Here is a 24,413-nt window from a genome sequence, read left to right on the forward strand (position 1 = left end):
CACCTCAATACGTTCCACACATGTCGCCCAATCTTCGACTTCATTGTCAAACGTAGAGATACTGCCACTCTTCGGCATCCCTGGGTGTGATTTAACTGTCAAAAATGACGTCTCCCGCGCTTTCCCTTCTCCGCTGGCACAAAATGGCGTCTCCCGCGCTTTCCTTTCTTCCCGCGCTCGCCCTTCTTCTCCGCTGCGGCTTCTAAAAATGACGGCTCCCGCGCTCTTCCTTCTCCGCGGCTCAATGGCGTCTCCCGCGCTCTCCCTTCTTCTCCCCGCGGACACTGTTCAGCCCTTGAGCCCTGGCTGTGCTCTGCGCGTTTTTTTTTCTGTGCGCCTTTCCCGTTTCCGCCGCTCGGTCCTGAACCCGGCTGCTGCTTTACCCTCTCTCCGTTTTGTTTTTCCTCGACGCCGCTCGGTTTTCAACCCCCGGCTGCGCCCTGTGCGCTTCACCCTCTATCTTACCCCGTCGACGCTGCTTGGCTTTTTCTCTGCCGTCGGTCGACTCCAGCCGCCGCTGTCCGGGAAGGGTCTGCGCTGTACCTGTCGTCAGTCTGTTGCTGATCGTCGTGGCTGAGGAACCAAGCCCGGCTCTCCACTGCCTCCCCTGCGATGTTCACTCTCTGCCGGACGACTGGGTGGTTGCTCGTGGTCGACGCCCGTGTTTCTGGCCTCGACTTCCACCGCCCTCCCGGAGCGAATCCTCGAAGGGAAATGCAAAGTTGCAGGTAGATTCGAATCGACACTCGTCGCCACTGTTAGATCCGTGATTCTTTAAATAGGATGTTTCCCCAAGAACTACACGGATGCTGTAACTTAACAATCAACAGGTGTTTACTGGAGTAGAGTAGTCTCAAGACTGAAGTACAGAAGCCTGCTCCGGCTTTATATACAGGTGTGGTCACTGCCGGTACTACAGTATACAGGAGCTGTAAAACAGTTCTCTCTTAAAGGTACATACACAACACTGATAGAAGGCTTTAAAATTATGAATGAGTTAGACAGGGTAGATGTGGAGAGAATATTTCCACTTGTGGGAGAATCCAAAACAAGGGGCCATAAATACAAATAAAAACAGAAAATGCCTGAAATACTCAGGTCAGGCAGCATCTGTGGAGAGAGAAACAGAGTTAACGTTTCAGGTCGATGACCCTTCGTCAGAACTGGAACAAGCTGGAGATGGAACAGGTTTTTTTAGCAAGTGCAGGGGCAGGGAAGGCGGGTGGGGTGCAGGGGGGAGGAAAGAACAAAAGGGAAGGTCTGTGATGGGATGGAAGGCAGGAGAGATTGAGATGGTGCAAGGCAAAAGGAGATGGTAATGGAACAAGTTGAGAAACCAAAGATGGCTCTAGACGAAGTGTAAATGGCAGAATGAAAGACAGCTGCCATGTGGGAGAGAGAAAAAAATATAATAAATAAAATAAATGGGGGGGTGGGGGGGAAATACAAGATGATTATTAATAAATCCAATAGGGAAAAGAGGAGAAATTTCTTGGAGAGTGGTTAGACAGAAAGTGGTTGAGGCAAATAGCTTTGATGTTTTCAAAAGGAAACTAGCTGAGTACATGAGATAAAAAGATATACTGAAAGGCTGAGAGGAGGCAGATAATGGGAGGAGACTCGTGTGGCGTATAAACACCAACACAGAGTTGTTGGGCTGAATGGCCTGTTTCTGTGCTGTATATTCAATGTAATTCTAGCCTCTTGTGCATTCCCAATTTTCATCACGCCACCATTAGTGCCTTCAACTGTCTAGGCCCTAAGCTCTGGAATTCCTTCCCTAAATCTCTCTACCTCTCTCTCCTCCTTTAAGACACTCCTTAAATCCTACCTTTTTGATCCAGCTTTTGGTCACCTGTCCTAATATCTCCTTGTGTGGCTCAGTGTCAAATTTTGTTTGCTCCTGTGAAGCTCTGGGATGTTTTACTATGTTAGAGGTGCTATATAAATGCAAGTTGTTTAGCAACCAAAGGCAGAAAGCTTGAACGCTCCTGTTGTATATTAATAAAGAAAAATATGCAATGATCACAGCTTTTCTTCGGGTAGCTGAAGATTCGAACAGGAAGGTATTAATATTTGCGGGGATCCCTTAAACAGAAAACTTTAAAAGACACTGAGATATGTCATTTTGTTGAAATACATGTGAGAATTTTCCTGCTTTTAACAAGCTGTGGGGAAAATTAATGCTATTTGAAAGTAGCTCTTGGAAACAAACTGAAGGCTGTCATGACTGCCATGAGATTCCATAACTTGTACTGTATTAGTAACATTTTATTACACTGAAGGTTACAGGGTGATGTGTTAAAATTACACTATCAATTGTAGTAGTTCTAATCAGTCCCTTTTCTACTTCCATACTTTGGTTCTAGAGCCTATCATTCCCCTGTGGGCAGAACTGGGAGCATCTTGTATTGATTGACATACACTTTCATTTCATGTTGAAAAATATATACTTACAAATGTCTTGATTTAAAAACTTCAATTTTCCAACCTCCACTCAGGTTCACCAAGCCAGGTTTCCTCATTGCTTGGTCACTGGTGACTAGGAGCAGTCTGCTTAAACAATGAGGTTGCTGTTTTAATTGAAAGCCTATCCAAATCCATTTGACTCCCGTAAAACTACAAGGTATTTTTTTCCAAAAATTTATACTTCAACTTTTATAGTGCGTCATTAAAATGACTCCATGCTTCAAAAAGTAAATTTACTATTTAAGTTCATTGACTGACTGCTTTGCAGATAACATGGGAGAAATATTTTGACCCAAGGCAATCTCCTATTCCCTTTATGAAAATGTAAAATGGCTCAGTAAACGTCAGCACGATTACATTGGCTTGTTTTTGTGCCGTAGAGCCTTTCAGCCCAACCAGTCCATGCCGGTGTTTATGCTGCACTCGAGCCTCTTCCCGTCTTTCCTCATCTAAATCTATCAGCATAACCCTCTATTCCCTTTTCCCTCATATGTTTGTCCAGCTTCCCCTTAAATGCATCTATACTATTCGCTTCAACCACTCCGTGTGGTAGCGAGTTCCACATTCTCATCACTCTTTGGGTAAAGAAGTTTCTTCTGGATTCCTTATTGGCTTTCTTGCTGACTATCTTATATTGATGGCCTCTAGTTATGCTCTTCCCCACAAGTGGAAACATTCTCTCTCTATCCACTCTCATCAAAACCTTTCATAATTTTATAGACCTCTATTAGGTCACCCCTCAGCCTTTATTTCAAGAGAAAAGAGACCCAGCCTGTTCATCCTTTCCTGATGGGTATACCCTCGTATTTCAGGTATCATCCTTGTAAATCATCTCTGCACCCTCTCCAGTGCCTCCAGATCCTTTTTATATGGCGACCAGAACTGCACGCAGTACTTCAAGTGTGGTCTAACCAAAGTTCGATGGAGGTTTAGCATAGCTTCCTTACTTTTCAATTCTATCCCTCTAGCAATAAACGCTAGTGCTTGGTTTGCATTTTTAATGGGCTTGCTAATCTGTGGTGCAACTTTTAGTGATTTGTATATTTGTACTCCTCGCTCCCTCTACCCCACCTAGACTTGCACCCTCCAAGTGATGTGACCTCCCTATTCTTCCTACCAAAATGTAACACCTCACATTTGTCTGTGTCAACTGTATTTGCCCATTCTGCAAGTTTATTATTGTCCTCCTGTAATTTGTTGCAGTCCTCCTCAGTATTGACTATCTCCTCCTCCCCCCCCCCCCCCCCCCCCCCCCACCCCAAATTTGGTATCATCTGCAAATTTAGAAATTGTGTTTTTGATTCCAAAGTCTAAACTGTTAATGTAAATTGTGAACAGCAGTGGTCCCAGCACTGATCCTTGTGGAACACCACTCCCCACCTTCTGCCACTGTGAATAGCTACCCTTTACTCCCACTCTCTGCTTTCTGTCTTGAAGCCAGCCAGCAATCCATTCTGCTATTTGTCCCTTGACTCTGCAGTCTCTGACCTTATTCATTAGTCTATTATGGGGTACCTTATCGAAGGCCTTTTTGAAAATCTAGATAAATTACATCTACTGCATTACCATTGTCTACTCTCTCTGTTACCTCTTCAAAAAATTCAATAAGGTTGGGCAAGCAAGTTTTTCCCTTTTGAAATCCATGCTGACTATTCATTATTATACTTTTTGTCTCTAGATGCTCTTCTATTTTCTCCTTTAATAGGGATTCAATTATTTTTTTCCACCACCGATGTTAAGCTGACTGGTCTATAATTCCCTGGACATGTTCTCTCCCCCTTCTTAAATATAGGTATTATGTTAGCTATCCTCCAGTACTCTTGCACTACACCTTTTTCTAACAAATTATTAAATATGTGTAGTAATGACTCTGCTATCTCTTCCCTAGATTCTTTTAAAATGCGTGGATGCAATCCGTCCGGACCAAGGTTTTATCCTCTGAGTTTGATTAGTTTATTTAATATATCCCCTCTTTAAATTTTAAATGCACTTATCTCATTACTCATCTCATCATCCAATGTCATGTCCACCTGTTCTAGAGAGAATGAAAGACTTGCATTTATATAGCGCCTTTCACGACCACCGGACGTCTCGAAGAGCTTTACAGCCAGTACTTTTGAAGTGGAGTCACTGTTGTAATGTATCTCTCTGGTAAATACCGAAGCGAAATAATGATTTAATATTTCTGCCATCTCCCTATCATTACCTGTGGTATTGTCCCATCCATCCCTTAATGGCCCTATTCCCATCCCAACCTTTTTTTATTGATGTGCCTGTAAAATATTTTACTATTTTTGTTTTATGTTCCTTGATAATTTAATTTCATAGTTCCTCTTTGCCTTCCTAATCCCTTTGTATTCTCTCTTATCATGCACTCCCCTGCTGTCTATGTACTTAATGTATGCCTTTTTCCATACCCTCAATTGTTTCCTTATGTCTTTATTCATCCATGGAGTCTCGTTAGTGTTTAGTTTGTTCTTTCCTTTTAGCCATGGCTACACCTGGTCTTGACTCCCCATGAGCCATGGGAGATCAACTATTATATGGTTCAACAATAAAAATTGTTACTTTTTTCTCCCCACTGTTGCTACATGACATATCAGCAGTGAAAAAGCAGAAGAGGGCTCCCAGCTCAGCAACACTAAAAGCATCACCATGTAGACAAAGCTTCTGCTGCAGCCTGATCTGCTCCCCTGACCAGGTGATGACTTTGCAAGGCAGACCAATGGAGGAAGTGAAGGTACTACAAAGCTCCCACACAGATGGTGATGCTTTTAGTATTGGTGAGCTAGGAGCCCTCAGGCGAACTCCGGGTGCTCCGGTTTCCTCCCACAGTCCAAAGATGTGCGGGTTAGGTTGATTGGCTATGATAAATTGACCCTCAGTGTTAGGGGGATTAAATACGTGGGGTTACAGGGATAGGGTGGGATATGTGTTGGTGTAGGGGTTACGGGGATCGGGTGGGATATGTGTCGGTGCAGGCTCGATGGGCCGAAATGGCCTCTATCTGCACTGTGGGGTTTCTGTGATTCTGTGAACTGCAATCCTAATTCCTAATTTTTGCTTTGTATTTCTTACAGGTAGAACAAGTGAAGTTGCTGGACCGGTTTACTTCCAAGAAACCAGCACTGGGAACGCTTTACTTGACTGCAACCCATCTGATTTTTGTTGAATCTTCACCAGAGGTTCGCAGAGAGACATGGGTATGTAGTTACATGTTTGTTGTTCACTACTTTTGTGCTGACTTCTCAATCTGAAAGCAGGCGCCCTCCATTTAACTTAACCCGCCCGGCGGGAGCGTGGCAGAGTCAGGCCTGATGCCGTCTTGCAACCCGTCCGATATTATGCTCCATTGACTTCAATGAAGCGTAAAATCTGGCGAGGTGCAAAATGGGCCTCCCACCCAAAACCGTCTGGCGGATTATGTTAAATTCAGGGCTAAAGTTTTCATAAAATTAAGGAAAGTTTTTATATCATTAGGAAATCATCATTTTCTTTTAAATTTTAAAATGTTTTGTGAAACCAAGGTGAATGGCTAAAGTTAATAATACAAGACACCAACAAGGTTTAAAAGAGAAGATGGAAAATAAAAAGGTAGTGCTCGGGTGCTGCCAAACATGGTTGTTAAACGCCTGAAGATTGTAGGAGGACGGAAAGATCAAGGGAGACCAGGCATTTAACAGTTTCGAAGTCCTGGGAAAGAATGAGTTAGAGTAGTAAACTGATGAATCTTGATTTATGAGTGAAGATGTAGCGAGGAAAAAGTGTGTGCCGGACAATATATTTGCAGCTTAGGAGGAAGAAGAAAGGAACAATTGAAATTTGCTCAGGGTGAACTAGTTTCTGCAAAATCATGGCACCCTTTTTGACCTAGTGTTCAGTTTCAAACCTCATATCCTAATGACTCTTACTTCCCCCTCCACAACAACACCCGTTTTCACCCCTACTGCCACTGAAACTCTCATACCTGCTTTTGTTGCCATTAGACTTGAATTTTCCAATGTCTTCCTTGCTGATGCCTCATCCACAACCCTCCATAAACTGAAGCTTGTTCAGCTGCCTATATATGGTCTTGCTTTAACTCCTGCTCAGCCACCACTCCCCATCTTTGCTGATCTACATTGGCTCCTCATTCCCCAACATCCTAAATGTAGAATCATTGCCATCAAAGGGCTCCTCAATTTTTCCCCTTCTCTATCTGTGTTCTCAGGCTATTCGAGCATGGAGGGCATCACAGCTGCATATGATCCGGTGCTCACTGAATATCTGCAATGTGTAATTTAAAACAAGAGTCACTAATAGCAATTGGGAATAGGACTCCTGGTGGTTTTTCGTTTTCTCCCTCTTCTAGGGGTCTGTTTTGTGCTGTGGTGCGTTTGCCTACTAGGCAACAGTGGTATCAGTTTTCAGTTTTTATTTGATAACTTTATCTAACCAAAGAGAATTGGGAATACTCTATGCCAAGGGTTGCAGTTGAAACTGCTGTTCTCAAATGGAAGAAATAGTATAGGAAAATATAGGCTTCACAGGCTGACAATGAAACTAATTTATAATTTTTAAAATAATACTTCACAGATTTTGCACCATCATATTTCAACAATAGAGAAGCTGCCCCTTACTTCTGCAGGATGTCCGTTGCTGATTCATTGCAAGAACTTCAGAGTTGCTCACTTCGTTATTTGTCGAGAACGTGATTGTCATGATGTTTACAGTTCACTTCTCAGACTGTCACAGCCAGGTACAATACCTCAGTGTGTAAATTGCTGAGTGTAAGCTTTAACAACTGTTATGACATATTTCACTGATGTAAGGTTTTGATGATGGTGCTATTGGTGTAGTTGATATGTTCTGCAAAAAGACATGCATTATATAGTATCTTGTCACATATTTCAGAAACATCTCAAAAGTGTGCAAACAATTAATTACTTTGAAGTGACTGTTATGTAGGCAAGCACGGCAGCCATTTTGTGTACAGCAATATCCACAAGCAGCGAAACAATGATGACAAGATAATTTGCTATTAGTTGGCTAGAAGACACCTAAATTCAAATCCAGCCCAGGCAAATGGAATGAAAGTGTCTCCTGTGCTGGCTATAATGATCTAATGTCAAATGAGTTTGGCTAGCCTCAATCCAATTCCTAATTGATTGGCTCCACAGTTTTTGTTGCCTTTAGTTCAACACTAAATTGGCAAATTCACCCAGAGAGGCCACAGAGAAGGAAAATAGAAATATATCACACTGGTGCTTTTGAGGCTGACGAACATTGATGGGGCCCCGATCTGTGCCAGCATTGGGTGATAAACAGCAAAAGTAAGAGACTACCATAACAACAAAAATGCCAACTTGTATTTATATTACAGCTTTAACATAGAAATATGTTCCAGGGAGCTTCACAGAAACATAATTGGGCAAAAATTGATGCCGATAAAAGGAGGAGGTATTAAGGGAGGTGACTAAAACCTTGGTCAAAGAGAGGGAGAGGCAATTCCAGAGCTTACGGCCTAGGTGGCTGCAGGCAATGTTGGGATGAAGGGAGTGAAGGGGTGTGGGAGATGCACAAGAGGCCAGAGTTGGAGGAATGCAGAGTTCTTGGAGGGTTGTAGGGCTGGAGAAGGTTAGAGATGGGGAGGGGTGAGGCCTTGATGGGACTTAAACATTAGAATGAGAATTTGAGGCACTGGGGGTCTGGGAACGAATGTAGGTCAATGAGCATAGGGGTGATGGGCGAGCAGAACTTGGTGCGGGATAGGACACGGGTAGCAAAGTTTTGGATGAGCTGAAGTTTATTGGATGAATGGGAGGTCGGCCTGGAAAGCATTGAAATAGTCGAGCCTGGAGGTGACAAAGGCGTGGATGAGGGTTTCGGCAGCAGAAGGCAGGAATGGAAATGAGCAAGGTTACAGAGGTAGAATGATAGGCAGTAATGGAGAGGATATGGACGCGAGAAGCTCAGGAAACCTGGTGGACCTTGGTGCAGTTAAGAACATTGGCCTAGAAATTCAGTTTGGGCCCGCCAGCTCGCGTGCGCCCAGAAGTTACCGCTGTGCGCGGAGCCACTTGCGCCCGCCGGAAATTCAGTTTCAGCGCCCCAAGTCGAAGCCGGCCGCTATTCAAGGGTGTGGCCGCCCCCGCTTGGGCGCTGAAACTGAATTTCGGCGCGCTAGGTGCCGCAGCGCCACCCGCTGCAGAGCGGCAGGCTGCGGTATTGCAGGCCTTCCTCCCTCTCTTAAGGGGGAGGTGCCTGCAACGGCGAGTTCGCCGCTCGCTAGTGCCGGTAAATGAGCCCGGCACCACGGAGAAGTGCCGGGCTCCCGGAAAACAGCCGGCAATGCCGCGGGGGGGGGGGGGGGGGTGGTGGAGGAGGCCGGGGAAGGAGGTGCGGGCAGGCGGCCGCCGAAAAAGCGGCCGGCCGCACCTCCGCCTTAACTCGCCCCACTAAGGCTGCAGGACGGCCCCGTTTTCAGATCGCTGTTTGCGGCCGCTGCGGAAGAGGCGGCCGCAACTAAATATGGCGGTCGGGCCGGTAGCGGGGCACTGCGCACACCGATGACGTCATCGGTGGCGGCGCAGCGCTACTGGCTAACGCCGCCATTACCGCAGCGCTGAATATCGGCGCAATCTCAGCAAGTGCCGCAAAAGCCCTCTTTGGGCGAAAACTGGGCGCAAAGCCTACTGAATTTCTAGCCCATTGACTTTAAAAAGAAAATGATGCGCAAGATTTGTATTTACTATAAAATGGAGGGATACAACAATTGCTTTAAGTTTAGAGATGTATGTTGTAAAGTGTTTGTGCTTTATTTTGGTGTCTCTCCTAGTCTCCCATTTGAAATGCCTTCTCATAAAGCTATCTTTATCATCACACTTCACCGTGGGCAACATTTGTCAGTGTTTAGTTACTTTTCTAATGTTATAATTCACACTATTATTTTGAGACTTGTGGAAATTTCTGAAGGATGTTTGGCCTACAGGCTAAAATTATTCTGAAGTACAAGAATATGTTATACTGTAGCAGTGAGATAGGCTCTCTAGAATAAACATTTGGTTAAAAAAGGATGTAACCGAGTCATACAGGTCATGAAGGTCATAGATTCAATCTCCACTCTGTGCTGAGTTAGTTGATCTTGGTGAAGGCAGCAATTGTTATACTAAACCAAGGCAGCAATTGGAGTACTTTAAATTAGCCACAGTGCCATCTCTGCGAAGTAACAATCTTTGGACATTCTCTTTTCGGATGATGTAGGTTGGCAGACGGATCTGGTGATCTAGTGCTCTGCTCACTATCTTGAACAATTGGCTAACCAGTGGGATATGATGGTGGATGTTTCAAATGTGGTATTATGGCCGTGCATGTCTCAAGATGGAATCTGAGGTATTGATTGGAAGATTCAAAGGCTGTCTGCCCTAGTTGTGAACCATATCAATGCCTGGGGTTCTGGTGGATGGCAGTTTCATCCTGGACACAGTCCTTCAGGATGGCATTGAGAAGTGCACGTTGATCTTTTTTTCTAAGGTAATAAAGTCTCAATGCAGTTTAAACATGTGGCATACAAGATATGTATCCAAATAGTTCTATTCAATTGTTCAAAACTCCCAGGCATGTAACAGAAGCCCATGTGTAAGGTCCAGGATAAAACTGCTGGATAGATTTGTGGCAAAAAGAGAACTGATTGCAGAGATGTTGACCTGTTACTAAATACCCAGAAGGGGTAGAAGATACATAGTCAGCAGATCTCTTTGCTAACACACCTCACATGCACAACTAGAGGGATAAACCGGTCACTGAGGGCTGGGATCCTCTTCCTGGTAATCAGGTTAAAGCCCAAATGGGTGTCTGGTCCTAGTGTGACAAGCAGGGGGATGTTAACCAGCAATCTATGGTAAGCTGTATGATTTTTAACTGGTTAAACTTCAGCAGTGTCACTGTGCACACTTGTGGGTCCCCAAGCCTTGGATCTGCCAACCTGCACCAAAGCACTTTGTAGTTGGGTAAGTGGGATGTGTTCCCACAGGGAAAGAGTATGTGTGTTTTATATTTCAGAGATAGAAAACCGACAGGTGGGTTTAAATTTCTTAGCTTGAATTGGAGACTCTCAACATGGTGATGTGTTTCCTCACATGTAGGAAACCTGGCAGACTGATGAAACATGGAAGATAAAGAATGATACTCAACGTTTTTTAATTATGGTGTACATATGGACTCTTTTTATTGCTGATTGTTGAGAACATTCCTTTTATACAGCAACAGTTTAACTTTTTATTAACGTTCCAAAAAAATTGATTATATTTCAGTGGAGTGTGAGGAACTTTATGCTTTCTCGTACAACCCTAAGCAGAATGAAACGGACAGAGGAATAGGTTGGAAAACAATAGATTTAAGAGAAGAATTTCAGCGTATGGGTGTACCTAATGAATACTGGGAGCAGACTGATGTAAATGAAGGTTACGAGGTGCGTAATAATGATTCCCTGCTTTTATGATTTTTATTACCCATGTGTGCCCACACTTCAGTGGGATCATAGTTATCAAGTAGTTACCTAAGAGCATCTCAACAATCCATAGTCCAGCTTGGCCAAGGCACTGCCCAGTATTGTATGGAGCTACACACACACAAGATCCTAGAATCTGTGCTTGGGTCCTGGTCTGTGATGATTTAGCTGATCTCGGCCAGAGCAACCGTTTTGGTGCTATAGTTGATGTGTCTCTAGGCTAGGTAGAGGAAGAAAAAAAAAAAAGTCAGTTATAGTTCCCACTCCTGATTTGCTATCTATTGACTCATGCTAGAAAGCCAGATTGGGCTCGTCTGCGATAGCTTCCTAACACACTGGGTCTAGATTTGTACATGAAGAATTGCATTTGGTTCTAGGTACCAGAAGGCTACCTGTCTAAAACCAAAATGCAACAAGAGTCGGCACCTCTGGTGCGAGGGAACAATTGAGATTCTCGCTTGATTATGAGGTTATTTTCAGCCCAGACACAAGATAAACCTAAATCTGAAAGATATGATGTTTTCATCTCGCTCTGTCCTCTATTACTTTATATTTTGTTTGAGGAATTTAATTTGCAAAATTTGTTTTTGCTAAGGTTCTGTATTTCCTGGCATCTGGACTTTTGAAGCTTTATACCTTGTTTACAGGAGCTGAATCAATATACTATTTACAGTAGTTCCTGTTTTTGGTGGGTTTCCAAACATCAACTTGAATTTCACTTTTCTACTGCTACAAGCTGGCACTGACGAAAGTTAAGTGAGAATCAGACTGCCCTCCTTACATGCGCCTTGTTATTTCATTCCTGCAAGTTCTGCTGTTGGGGCAGTTTTCAAAGTATAGTACTTAATTTGGAATGCACTGACTGATGGGATGTTGGGAGCAGATTCAGTAATACTTTCAAAAGGGGAATTGAATAAATACTTGAAGTGGGAAAAATTGCAGGGCTATGGGGAAAAGGGCAGGGGAGTGGGACTAATTGGATAGCTGTTTCAAAGAGCTGGCACAGGCACAATGAGCCGAATGGCCTCCTCCTGTGCTGTATCATTCTATGACTCTAATGTTTGCACATCTCTTGCTACATGTGAAGGAGATTGATTTTGATGAGTTTTGTGTATGGCTTGTGCTTCCTCTGTTATGCTTTTAGAGTCACTTGTGTAACCATTTGTAATGGGAAAACCCTATGTCAACATTTTATAATAGTAAAATCTTACATCAATTTTTTGCTGTCACACTTTGTTGATGAGCCCATCGAATCACTTAATGCTTTTTGAGGGGAAGAATCTGTGTTTTTCATTTGCCTGAATGTCTAATGTCCAAAGTAAGGTTTTAAGTAAGTTTAATAAAAATTCTCATTTCACAATACAGGAAACTTCGCGATATCCGGGACCGGCGTGATGCCGATCTATGAAAATTTCCGGACAGACCAGCGCTAATGTTGAAGGATACGGAGGTTTTCATCTCCGTATCTGACAACAAACACTGTTGCTTAGCAACAGCTTGTAAACAGTCGGCCCGTACCTTGGAAGCGTCTCTGTAGCTTAGCAACAGCTTCAGAGAGGCTTTCCAGAGACTGACTGACTGTTTAAAAAAAAATGCTAGGAGAAGAAAAAAAAAGAAAAAAACCTAACAAAATGGCTGCTGATTTCTGCCGTTAGATCAAGGTTTCCGGCCATACAACCTCCGGATAAACCAAAGTTTCCTGTAGCATGTTTAAATGCACTCACTGGATTGTCTTTTGTGGCTTTGAATGCCATGCTTAAGTTTTAGTTCCAAGACTTCAACCTGTCTCTGAATTCTGGGCTTCAATTGAATTGCTTTCCCCAGAACAACAGGACTAAAATTCCAAACATATCTGCATCTTGTTGCATTTTAGGGCTTTGCCAGACATTTCTTCCATGCTCTGCACCAAAGATCACTCCCTAAGTGAGGCTTCACTCCTTCTGAGCAGGAGTGTGATCTTGTATGTACAATATCTTGTAATATAGCATTGTCCAGGGGTTGAACAGAAATCTTTGTTACTGTAGTTAGCTTACTGAATTGACATGAGTCCTCTTGGTGTCCTCCTAATCTTTATATATCAGAAGAATAAGTGCTCAAAATCTATGTGACTTAGACTATAATCTACAAATCAGGTTTGATAAAAGTAGCCATGATGTGGAGATGCCGGTGTTGGACTGGGGTGGACAAATGTGAGAAGTCGCACAACACCAGGTTATAGTCCAACAGTTTTATTTGAAATCACAAGCTTTCGGAGCGCTGCTCCTTCGTCAGGTGAAGTGACTTCACCTGACGAAGGAGCAGCGCTCTGAAAGCTTGTGATTTCAAATAAAGCTGTTGGACTATAACCTGGTGTTGTGCGACTTCTCACATTTGATAAAAGTAGACAGTAATGGATAGTTAATACAAAAGATTACAGAACTTTTAACTTCCTCAGGTACAAAAGTAGCAAAAGATGTGCCACGTTGCTAACTCAATTGCTAAGCTTGGACCAGCGTCGTTAGCATAATTTAACATGAGGTTTGATCAAACCAGTGTGAAGCCACCAGCCTAAGTGATGCCTATTGTTCCCTATGACGTTCAAAACTTGGATATAGGAAATCAGATGATATCTTCCACAGCTGAACAAAGCTGCTTCAATTAAAGTGATGGTTTCTTCAACTCCACCAAGATGCTTCACCAAAATTCATTCATACCGGGTAAATGGCTACCGTATGTTCTAAGTTCAAAGGAGTTTGGGGAGGACAACTAAATTGGGAGAGGTGGGGGGAGGTGTGGGAGAAAGAGATTGGCAGGGCAGAGGGTACTCTATGTAAGTGGCCAGTGTGGGAGCCTGAGGAAGGGTTTACAGTTGGGCGGTGGGGTCTAGCTCTCTTGTGATGCATGGAAATTTCACAAGGCTACATTTAAAGTTGGCTAGAAAATTATGTTGCAGTGAAAAAGACAATTTTAATAAAAGCATTCAGTTATTTATTGTAATGAATCAATACAGTGCACATAACACTTAAGGTTTCATCCTAATCTTGAGTCTGCCACCCAGTGATTGTGTAATGGAGCTTTTTTCCTGACACACATGCTGACTTTAGGGGGGAGAATACAATTTCAATGCTAGGTTTGGAGCTAATGTTACCAGTCTTTCAACATTATAAATGCCAATCACAGTACCACCTGCAGGTGTAACAAAGTACTGCAGGTGTATGTTGACACATTTAATGGATTTTTTTCATAGAAACCAATAAGGGAGTTTTTGCTGCATTTTGAGATTGAATTCTGCAACTCCTCCCTGCCCCCACCCATAGCTTTTAATATATAAAATGTATAGTGAAGTTTTTATAATTGTACACCAATAATCATTCAGTCTGTGCCCAGCAACTTTAAAATTAACTGAAAACTGAATCAATATTTCAGGCTAAGGTACCAGGGTGATTTATGTTATGTAAGTGTTTGTCTGAAAATCTTCTTAACAGTATTTCTGCAGAGACTTTAAGCTATTTTAAAATAAACAGATCAATGACTGTTAAAATAGTGGGCACATCGGATTCATTATTAATATTGTACAGTGCAGTTTCAACTCTCAGGTTTTTGTTTAAAAACCGGCCTTAGCCCAAAATAATTTTGACAAGTATTATCGGAACCTTACAATAGCATTTCTAACCAAAAATTACAAATTTATTTCTCTGTGGCTTCACACTTTAGCTAAATATTTTTGCAGATGTTTGATATTTTAAATGTTACTGAAGCAGAGTATCAAAAGTTTTGATCTTCATTTGACTCATTACCCTAAGAATACTGCAGTAAAATCTATTTCTACCTGCATTTTGAAATTTAAACTGTCTCCACATTTAAAACCCGTTTTAATTTCAAATGGATGGAATATTATTTCAATGTCCATCCATTTGAAATTAAATGAAGTATCGTTCAAATTTTCTTTAACTTTGTACTTTGACAGCATATTAAGTCTCTACATTGAAGTGTTGATATTTTTATAAAAATCATTAAGCAAAGCTCCATATGTATTAGTCAAATTCTACTGTAGAATTTTGTTTTGGTTCCTTCTAGACCTGCAATACATATTCAACATTTCTGTGTGTGCCAAAAGGAGCCAGCAAGCCAACAGTAGTGGGCAGCTCAAAGTTCAGAAGTAGAGGGCGATTTCCTGTTCTTTCATATTATTTCAAAGAGAACAATGTAAGTGTCTTTGCTAATTAGTGATTTTGTTTTTTATGATTCAGTGCAGTTTATTCAGATGACTCAGCTTAAAGTAGTACTTCAGGATATAACCCAATAGTGCTCTTATTATTCAACTCTGGGGAAAAATACAAGACTTTTTTTTTTAAATACCCTGATGGCTTATGAGTAATTTCACTGCATAGAATCTTCCTAAGCCAAACTGGCGAGTAGGTCCCAAGAGATTTGATTTCAATCCAATAGAGATGTGGGAAAGAGGCACAGCATAAAGTGATTTTGCACCCCCATCCCTAATGTAATTAAATGTTTGTTTCAACAGGCTGCCATCTGTAGGTGTAGTCAGCCACTGTCTGGGTTCAGTGCCAGGTGTGTGGAGGATGAACAAATGCTACAAGCCATCAGCAAGGCCAATCCACAAAGTTCTTTCATGTATGTGGTAGACACGAGACCAAAGGTATTTTTATTCACTAGATGGTTCAATGGACATTACTTATAAACATCAGTGGGTTAAAACCCATTACAATTTGCCTCGGTGTTTCTGAATTAGGGAGAAGAAAAATCAGCTGCGGTTCCTACCTGATTGCTCTCCAATGATTCAAGCTGAAGGATGTCAATGTGTGGATGACAGCTGAGGACAGGATGAGACTTGGCTGTGATGCCTTCAATCATCAAGGAACATGTCAATTAAGGGTGTCGCAAGTGTATGTCATTTGTCTGTGGTGTACAGATTTATACTTCAGGGGCTACACTTATGCGTGCTTGTGCTCAAATCTGCAGATCCCAGCACTAGCCATTACACCGCTGTAATAACGTTGAAAGAGTTAGAAGAAACCTCCTTTAAGTGATGATTGAAAATGATGTGTGATATAACTTCTGACGATAGGACAAAATGAAGAATGGTTTCCTAAATTTTGAATTCAGATTTAAAAATTATTTTAACCTCTGGAGCAAGACAAGTTGATGACTGTACCAGGACGATTATTGAATGCCTACGTCACCAACAGCAGAAAATAAAAATCCACACCTGAAAACAAATAACCTGAATTACAGGGGCTATGTTCACAGTATTGATTTCTTTTATAGCTGAATGCCATGGCAAACCGAGCTGCTGGGAAGGGATATGAAAATGAAGATAATTATTCCAACATTAGGTTCCAGTTCGTTGGTATTGAGAACATACATGTGATGAGAAACAGCTTGCAAAAGTTTTTAGAAGGTACTGTTTCTACTCCAGCTATTGTTTATTTATAAAAACAAACTGCTTTCTGAATTTAAAAACAGAAAATGCTGGAAATACTCAGCAGGTCAGGCAGCATCTATGGAGAGAGAAACAGAGTTAAGGTTTCAGGTCGAAGACCCTTCGTCAAAACTGGCCCAGTTCTGATGACGGGTCATCGACCTGAAACCTTAACTCTGTTTTTCTCTCCACAGATGCTGCCTGATCTGCTGAGTATTTCCAGCATTTTCTGTTTTTATTTCAGATTTCCAGCATCCGCAGTATTTTGCTTTTGTATTACTGCTTTCTGAATTGTTGGTTCAAAAATCGCTAAGACAGAAATTGCTCTTTGAACAAACAGAAAATAGAAGTCATTCTGGTTTGTAGGACTTAGTGTTACACTGTTACGACTAAAGCTATGGTGTGTGCAGCTTCTCTTCTGGCCAAGGTCAGTGAACTCAGCACAAACCTTGGGACCTTTTGATCTGTATGGCTTTGTAATATACTAGCTGGTGGCTTTACTCTCTAGGCCATCAGGGCAGCTGCAAGTTTTATCCTGTTCATTTAAAAAGGTTTTAATGTTGCATATAAAATTAATTTTAAAACTGTCCGTTCCAGGTTTATCGGAACACATGATGAATGGCTGGTTAATGTTGAATATATGTGACTGAAATTGATTGGTTTGGGGGCATGGTTTTTGCAGTTTGTATATTGCATTGAAGTACAGAATAATTTAGTGCATTGAAGTACAGAATTTTTTCCACAGTAATTTACTGAAGGGGTTATAACCTCTGTATTTAGTATTAAAGTGGAATTACTCTTGTTCTATAATCAACAAAACAAACCTTTTACAGAAATGGAGGGGGAGATCTTAGCTTTTAAAAATATAATTGAACAGGTATATGCTTGAGGAGTCAACTAAAACCTCAACTTTCATTCAAATTAAGGAGCAAATTAATTATTTTGGAAAATTGTTGAAATTTAGTTTGAAATGAAGTTTAGAAATGTCACATCATTATTGGATTATTATCCTCTATTGCTAAATTACATGCACTCTGATCTATAATGTCAAAGCAACTGTTTGTTCCAAAACATTAACTGTACATTTTTAGTTGTTTGTCATCCTTATTTTTTCCCCTTTTATTCCCTCCTTTCCTGAAGGCGTTGATTCGTGCTGAAGTGCTATTCCATGGGTGCACCTTGGTGCTGACAGGACATTCAACTGTGAAGAAACTCCCAGACAAAACTGATCCTGTCTTCCTCCACCTGATGCACTGTAGTATATTCCATTTGGCATTGTTAGTTTGTGATCAGGAGGAGGAACCCAGATTATTTATTTTCTCTTTTTCTTCCACCACCCCCCCCCCCCCCCCCCACCATTTCTGCTCAGTAGTACATTTTCAAAAAATATTTACTGAGAAAGTTACTTCATAATTTATAACTGGCATCTGTCAGTTCAGCACATTTCTTTGAAGATCACACTTTAGAAAATGTCTAAAATTTGTGTAGAAGCAGCTCACCATTTTGAAAGCTTTCTGCATGAGGGATCCTCTGCAAATATTGACATGCCCTTGAATCCTCTGATAATTTTGAAGGATTGTGTTAGCTACCCATAAGGAAAACAGTGCTATAATTGCAGAAAATATTATAAAGGAACCAAAATAGCATGCTCCTAAATCAATAAATACAACAATCTAATGACAAATCTTTAAGTTTGGGGACCTCAAACAGCTTACGTAACCTGTACTTTTTAATCTTCATTTGTTTCATGGGCAGAGGAAAATATAACGTTGCAATATAAATTGAGATTTTTTATTTTTATTTTTTTAGTATGTGAACTAAAAACCCCATCAATGAGTGACTTTCTCACGGGCTTGGAAAATTCTGGGTGGCTGCGTCACATTAAAGCGGTCATGGATGCTGGTGTCTTTCTAGCAAAGGTAATGGCTTGAGTTTTTTTTCTTCTTGTCAGTATTTTTCCCCTTTCTAGCAGGTGTTGAATCCTTACTGTAGTATGTCATTGGCAGAGCCTTCAATTGTCATGACCCTGAGCTCTGTAGTTCTCTTCTAAACCCCTCCGCCTTGTCACAGTCTTCCACATTTTCAAAAGCTGCCGTAGAGCATACTTCTTTAGCTACACCTTCGCAGACCTCCCTGGCCTCTTCATCCAACTGGAGTTTGGTGTCCAACTCTTTTTTGAAGCACTTCCCCTAAATGCTTCCGCTACTCATTGCATTAACACATGAACAAGTTTTTTTCGAGTTGTATTGACTGAATTACTTAACCCTGGCAGTAGTGCTTTCTGTGCACTTTCTCTTCCCCCCACCACAGGGTTATTCTGCTGCTTTAATAGAATATTAGTACATTAGAAAGAAAGAATTGCATTTGTATAAGCAATAAAGTTTTCAGAACGTCATAAAACAATGCATTACTTTTGAAGTGCAGTCATTTGTTATGTAGGAAAACTCTTTCACTTACTACTCTTGAATTATGGGTGTTTCTATTAAAATGATATTTATAAAAGGAATTTATCTGTTTAAAACTACTTTGTTTTTCTGTACACTGTTAATGCTAGGCAGTGGCTGAAGAAAATGCCAGTGTGTTGGTCCACTGTTCTGATGGGTGGGATCGTACTGTTCAAGTTTGCTCATTGTCTGGCCTTCTCCTGGATTCCTACTACCGGACAATAAAGGGATTTATGGTGAGAATGTACATGGTGCACTCAAGTTTCCTGGGGTTTTGGCTACTTAAAACTAAGTTAACGTAGTTAAGTAATGTACAGCCTATGTTCTGTTTCCTAACTGATCAAAACATATCGTACTATTAAACAAAAATTAGTTTGGAGGCCCAGTACTTATTGCTCTGTGTAGTACCACGCCATGCAGACCAGAAGATGCCCGATTGAATTATTAATCTGTCCTGTGTTGGCTAATCTTAACTGGCGTATTGGGGGGGGTGGGAGCTAGACCGCATTCCTCCTCCTGATTGCTAGTCGGTGACTTCTGCAGGAAAATGTGCATGTGTAGACACAGTGAGAACAAGATTGGGCACCTGTGATGCTTTCTTTGTCGAATAACCTGCCAAAACTCTCGGTTCACACATGAAACATGAATAAGGCATGGAGAACTGACAACAGAGAGAGACAAAGTAAAAACAAAAACAAGTTTTATTTTAATTTTTTTTAAATCTCCAACAATAATTAAAATCTGAAGGCATGAGACTCCATACTTGTAAAAGTTAATTTTCAGTGCTAGAGGGGTTGTTTCGCAGTAATTAAGACTTGTGTCATTAAAAATTCACTTGCACTTGCGTGGACAAGTCCTAAACTTTTCTGGCATGTTTAGTGGTTATCTATGACGCAAGTATCGCAACTTCATGTCGTTCTGTGTTTCAATGCCAAGTCTCTCAGCAAGATACCAGTGTAGCGAAGCTTCTGGAGGAGCAGGCCACTCAGACAGCAATTTTCTGATTTCCACGTTTAACTGCACATGTCTGTTGCCAGAAGTTGCTGTCCGATTTCCTCTTTAATAACGGTGAGCGCTGATAGCCTCACCATTACTTTTACCGCAAAATCCCGACCACTGCTTTTGATGTGTTAGAAGAGGAGATCCCCAAGTTATGTCAGTATTTGCAGGTGGTCTCACTGAGAAGCTTGAAAACCACTTCCTTAATCAGGCATTGTTGGTGGAATTGTTTACAGTTTAAAAAAAAACACATGCAGCTGCATCCTGGCAGCCTTTTTGTTTATATAGTCTTTGCATGAGGAAGTGGCGGATATGTTAAACTTGCTGTCCTTGCATCAAAAATTACATAATGCACAATAACATGATTTAAATTTATGCACTGAATTGTCTCTTGTTTTAATTGAAGTTTTTTTTTACTCTAAGGCGTTGGCCTCTGTCTCAAAAGCCTAGGCTTAGTGTGGATAGTTTTGCCCCAAGCTGTGAACTTGTCATCCTGTAATGATACCACTACCCACCAATGTTCCCTGTTTTTAAAAAAAAAACAACTTGGGGCCACATGGCCTGTTGAAATGTCATCTGCGTGAGACCCATGGAGCGCTGCGCAGCCTACAGGGAACATTGCTAACCACCCTCCACCACCCACTCCCCACCCCAAGTGGGTGCCCTGCAGCACTACCACTGGTGGAAGGATGTAATTACAGCATACAGGAAACTTTGGTTTATCCGGAGATTAACTGTCCGGAATGCTCGAGCCACCGGCAAAAATCAGGAGCCGTTTCGTTAGGTTTTTTTTCTTTTCGTTGCTTTTTTTTCACCAGTCAGGCTCTGCAAGGTCTCGCTGAAGCTTTTGCTAAGCTACAGAGACGCTTGCAAGGTACGGCCGACTGTTTAGAAGCTGTAACAGGGTTTGTTGCCAAGATACGGAGCTCAAAATCTCCGTATGTTTCAACATTAGCGCTGGTTTGTCCGGCAGTTTTGATGGGACGGCAACAGCTCGGTCCCGTCGGTGCCAGATACCACAAAGTTTCCTGTAACAAGTTACATTAACAATTTGCATTATAAATGTTGACATAGGAATTTATCTTGTGTATATGTAAATTCTTTTAAATCTTGTATCTGTGTACTTCATGTCACTTTTTTTCCATTATAAGTTTCAATGACCACATTTATAATTAGAAAATGTCTATGTAAACTTGTCGTCCCATTGTTTTGATTGGGTGTGAGATGCTGGATCGGCTATTGGGCAGGTGATTGCTGACCAGTAGAAGATTACTTTGAGCAAAAACTACGCATCCTAAACTTTCCTTTCCCTTTAACTACAACTGTTTACATTTTTAAAGTGCTCTTCATTTAAAAAAAAAAATGGTTGTTTGAGTGCTTTTTAAAGTGGAGAAAGATGGCCAGCAAGCAGGAAAAAAGGTTGAAAAAAAATTGGGGGTGAGGCTAAAAGGCACAGCGAAAAAGAAGGGATTTTTGGGATAAAGTGGCATGGTGAAGAGATTGAGAGAATTCCAGGAGGGTAGCATAATAACAGAAAAAGTAGGCATGGATGGAGTGGGGAATGAGCAGTAACCTGGCTTCAGGATCACTGGAAGAGGCGTGTGCATGTAAGGCTGAGAAGATGACGTGGAGTACAACCATGGAGAGATTTTAAATAAAGATGAGGATCTTCAAGTCAATTTGCTTTGGCACAAGCAGCCAATGGAGCTTGGCAAGAGTGGAGTGATGAGAGGCTGTCCCTTTGTGTGAGGTAGGAAGCGGGTTTCAGAGTGCTAAATAAATTGGTATATATGGAGGCTGAGGAGAACGGCAAGCAGAGTATTGGAGAAGTCGATCCTTGAGATGACAAAGTGTGGTTGAGAGTTTTGGCAATGTTTGGGGTGTAGACTAGCAGTGTTCCAGGAGTGAAAGAAGGTTGTTTTTGGCAACAGAGTGGCTGTGGAGGAGGAAGCTCTGCTCACGAATGAACAGTTGTTGAAGGTTACAGATTGAGAATGAGGGGATTGCTGGGAAGATTGAAGTCGAGGCCCGAACTAAAGAGGATGCCTTTTAAGTAAAGATTTTTTTTTAAATGAAGTACTTCAGAGGAATATTAAATCGATGTAAATTTAAAAAGTGACACCGCTCTTAAGTTGCTGACTTAAATATAAAAGGAAATGTGTGTTTTCCATTGCTGATGAATCAGGAATTTATTTTAGAGGTTATCAACAAGAAATGCTTATTTCTAACATTTGTGCTAGTGTAATTACATGTTTGCTCTTTTCAAGGTTCTTATAGAAAAAGAATGGATCTCTATGGGACACAAATTCTCCCAAAGGTAATCAGATGCTCTTTCATGGACAATTGTGTACATGTTTAGCTTCTCTGTTGTAAGCAAAGGTTTAAAGCATATTGAAAGGTAATGGTAGTGCTCCCTTGTTGGCCTAGTGGGTAAAGGCATCTCATGGTCTAGTGCTAAGTCACGCAAGGCAAAAGGCTCCAGGTCTATTTTCTGGTATCTGCTTGATTAACTGATCTCAATCAGGGCAGTAGTTGAAGTAAAACAAGTGCCATTGGGCTGGGGAGGGAGGAAATTCTGTTCCTGAGTCCTGCTGAAAAGTGCAGATGGTTCGGCATTGGTTGAGGATGAGATCTAGCTCGGCTATATTCCGTTCCCTTTCCCCCCTGCTCCCCTCCCCTTGCTTTCCCATTCTCTGTGAAGAAATTCATCCTCATCTCAGTCTTAAATGGCCAACCCGTTATCCTGAGACTGCCCCTCTAGTTCTAGACTCTCCAGCTGGGGAACAACCTCTCAGCATCTACCCTGTCAAACCCCCTCAGAATCTTTGTTTCAATGAGATCACCTCTCATTCTTCTAAACTCCAGAGAGTATAGGTTCAATCTCGCCTCATAGGACAATCCTCTCATTGTAACTAAAAGGAATGTTGGACTCGGAAGGGTGACTGTGATGTGTTTGTGCATTTTTGCCAAATATTCCCAGTAATTGTGACATTGGTTCATTTGGTAGTACACTTACCTCTGGGTCAGAAAGTTGTAAGTTGTTCTACTCCAGAACTTGAGCACATATGGTACAGCAATGAGGATTGTTGATCTTGCCATGGACCTGCTCACCCGAAAGGGCAGACGTTACAGCACTATTTTGAAGAAGAGCAAGGAGTTCTCTGCTTACCATTCCTTTTCTCAATGCAGTTTGTGTGATATTGCTGGTGCTTTCCTGCGCATGTCACTCCAAAAGTAATTCATTGTGTGAATTTAGCAGTATTATATCTTCTTTCTACAAATACAAATAATCCTTTTGTTCAAGTAACTTTGTATTTCAGCAGTGTCTTGTGGCAGCCTAATGGTGTCTTACACAGGTCAGAAAGTCAGGCCCAGTTCTGAGCTATTTTTTTAAAGTTAGAAATAACTGAACTGTAATCAGTTTCATCTCAGCATATTAGCTGCTGAAAGCCTCATCCATGCCTTTGTTGACTCTAAACTCGACTTTTTCAATCCTCTCCTGGCCAGTCTCTCACCTTCCGCCTTCTATAAACTTGAGCTCATCCAAACTCTGCTGCCTGTACCTTAATTCCCACCATCACCCCTGTGTTCGCTAACCTACATTGGCTCCCGATCCGGCAACGCCACAATTTAAAAATTCTCATCTTTGTTTTCAAATCCCTCCCATGGCCTCACTCCTCCTTCAGTTCTACAACCCTCTGAGATCTCATGCATGCCTCCATTTCTGGCCTTTTTGTGTATCCCTGATTCTCATTGCTCCACCATTGGCAGCCATGTCTTCAGCTGCCGAGACTCGTGTGGAGTATAAACACCAGCACAGAGTAGTTGGGCTGAATGGCCCGTTTTTGTGCTGTATATTCTATGTAAATCTGGCCTCTTGTGCATTCCCAGTTTTCATCATTCCACCGTTGGCAGCCATTCCTTCAGCTGCCTGTGCCCTAAGCTCTGATATTCCCTCCCTAAACCTCTCCGCCTCGCTACCTCTCCTCATTAAGACACTCTTTAAAACTTACCTTTTTGACCAAGCTTTTGGTCACCTGTCCTAATACCTCATGTGGCTCAGTGTCAAATTTTATTTGATAATTCTCCTGTGAAGTGCCTTGGGACGTTTTTGTGTGTGCATGTACAAATTGAGAGGACAGGATTGAGCTTGGACAGTCGAATAGCTTACAATGATGCAGGCTTGCATGTAAAGAAGAGCAACTTGGACAAGGTGTCAAATGGTGGCTATCATATGTTCATGTCAGGAGGGAAGTAGGTTGGAAGGCAAAATATTTTTCAAAAAATACAATTTCAATTCAGGGATTTTATTTTATGTAAGGTTGGAGATTCTCATTAGTTTCTTTTTATCTTTCCTAGATGTGGCCATCTGGAGGGTGACCCGAAAGAAGTTTCTCCTGTGTTTACCCAGTTTATTGAATGCATCTGGCATCTGATGGAACAGTTTCCATGTGCTTTTGAGTTTAATCAGAAGTATCTGCTGGAGATCCATGACCATGTCTTCTCCTGTCAATTTGGCAACTTCATTGGAAACTGCCAGAAAGAACGTCAAGAGTTAAAGTGAGCTTAAAGTGAATATCAATGTTATAAA

General features: G+C 41.7%; 1 protein-coding gene across 2 annotated transcripts in view; it reads left to right on the forward strand.

Annotated features, from left to right (window-relative positions):
* Positions 1–24,413, forward strand: part of mtmr8 (myotubularin related protein 8) — a 44,461-nt gene that overhangs the window by 12,634 nt on the left and 7,414 nt on the right. The window contains exons 2-11 of one of the 2 annotated variants that reach the window (XM_085999028.1): positions 5,550–5,672; positions 7,045–7,207; positions 10,761–10,918; positions 15,014–15,142; positions 15,462–15,596; positions 16,226–16,358; positions 18,189–18,298; positions 18,934–19,059; positions 22,090–22,139; positions 24,182–24,382. In XM_085999028.1, the coding sequence (XP_085855154.1) occupies positions 5,550–5,672; positions 7,045–7,207; positions 10,761–10,918; positions 15,014–15,142; positions 15,462–15,596; positions 16,226–16,358; positions 18,189–18,298; positions 18,934–19,059; positions 22,090–22,139; positions 24,182–24,382 (1,328 nt within the window). The remainder of the gene's footprint in view (positions 1–5,549; positions 5,673–7,044; positions 7,208–10,760; positions 10,919–15,013; positions 15,143–15,461; positions 15,597–16,225; positions 16,359–18,188; positions 18,299–18,933; positions 19,060–22,089; positions 22,140–24,181; positions 24,383–24,413) is intronic. The other variant, XM_085999036.1, reaches the window with a different exon arrangement.

The sequence above is a fragment of the Somniosus microcephalus genome, chromosome 1, assembly GCF_052327205.1.
Source record: "Somniosus microcephalus isolate GS21.2 chromosome 1, FLI_Smic_1.0, whole genome shotgun sequence".
Lineage (NCBI taxonomy): Eukaryota > Metazoa > Chordata > Chondrichthyes > Squaliformes > Somniosidae > Somniosus > Somniosus microcephalus.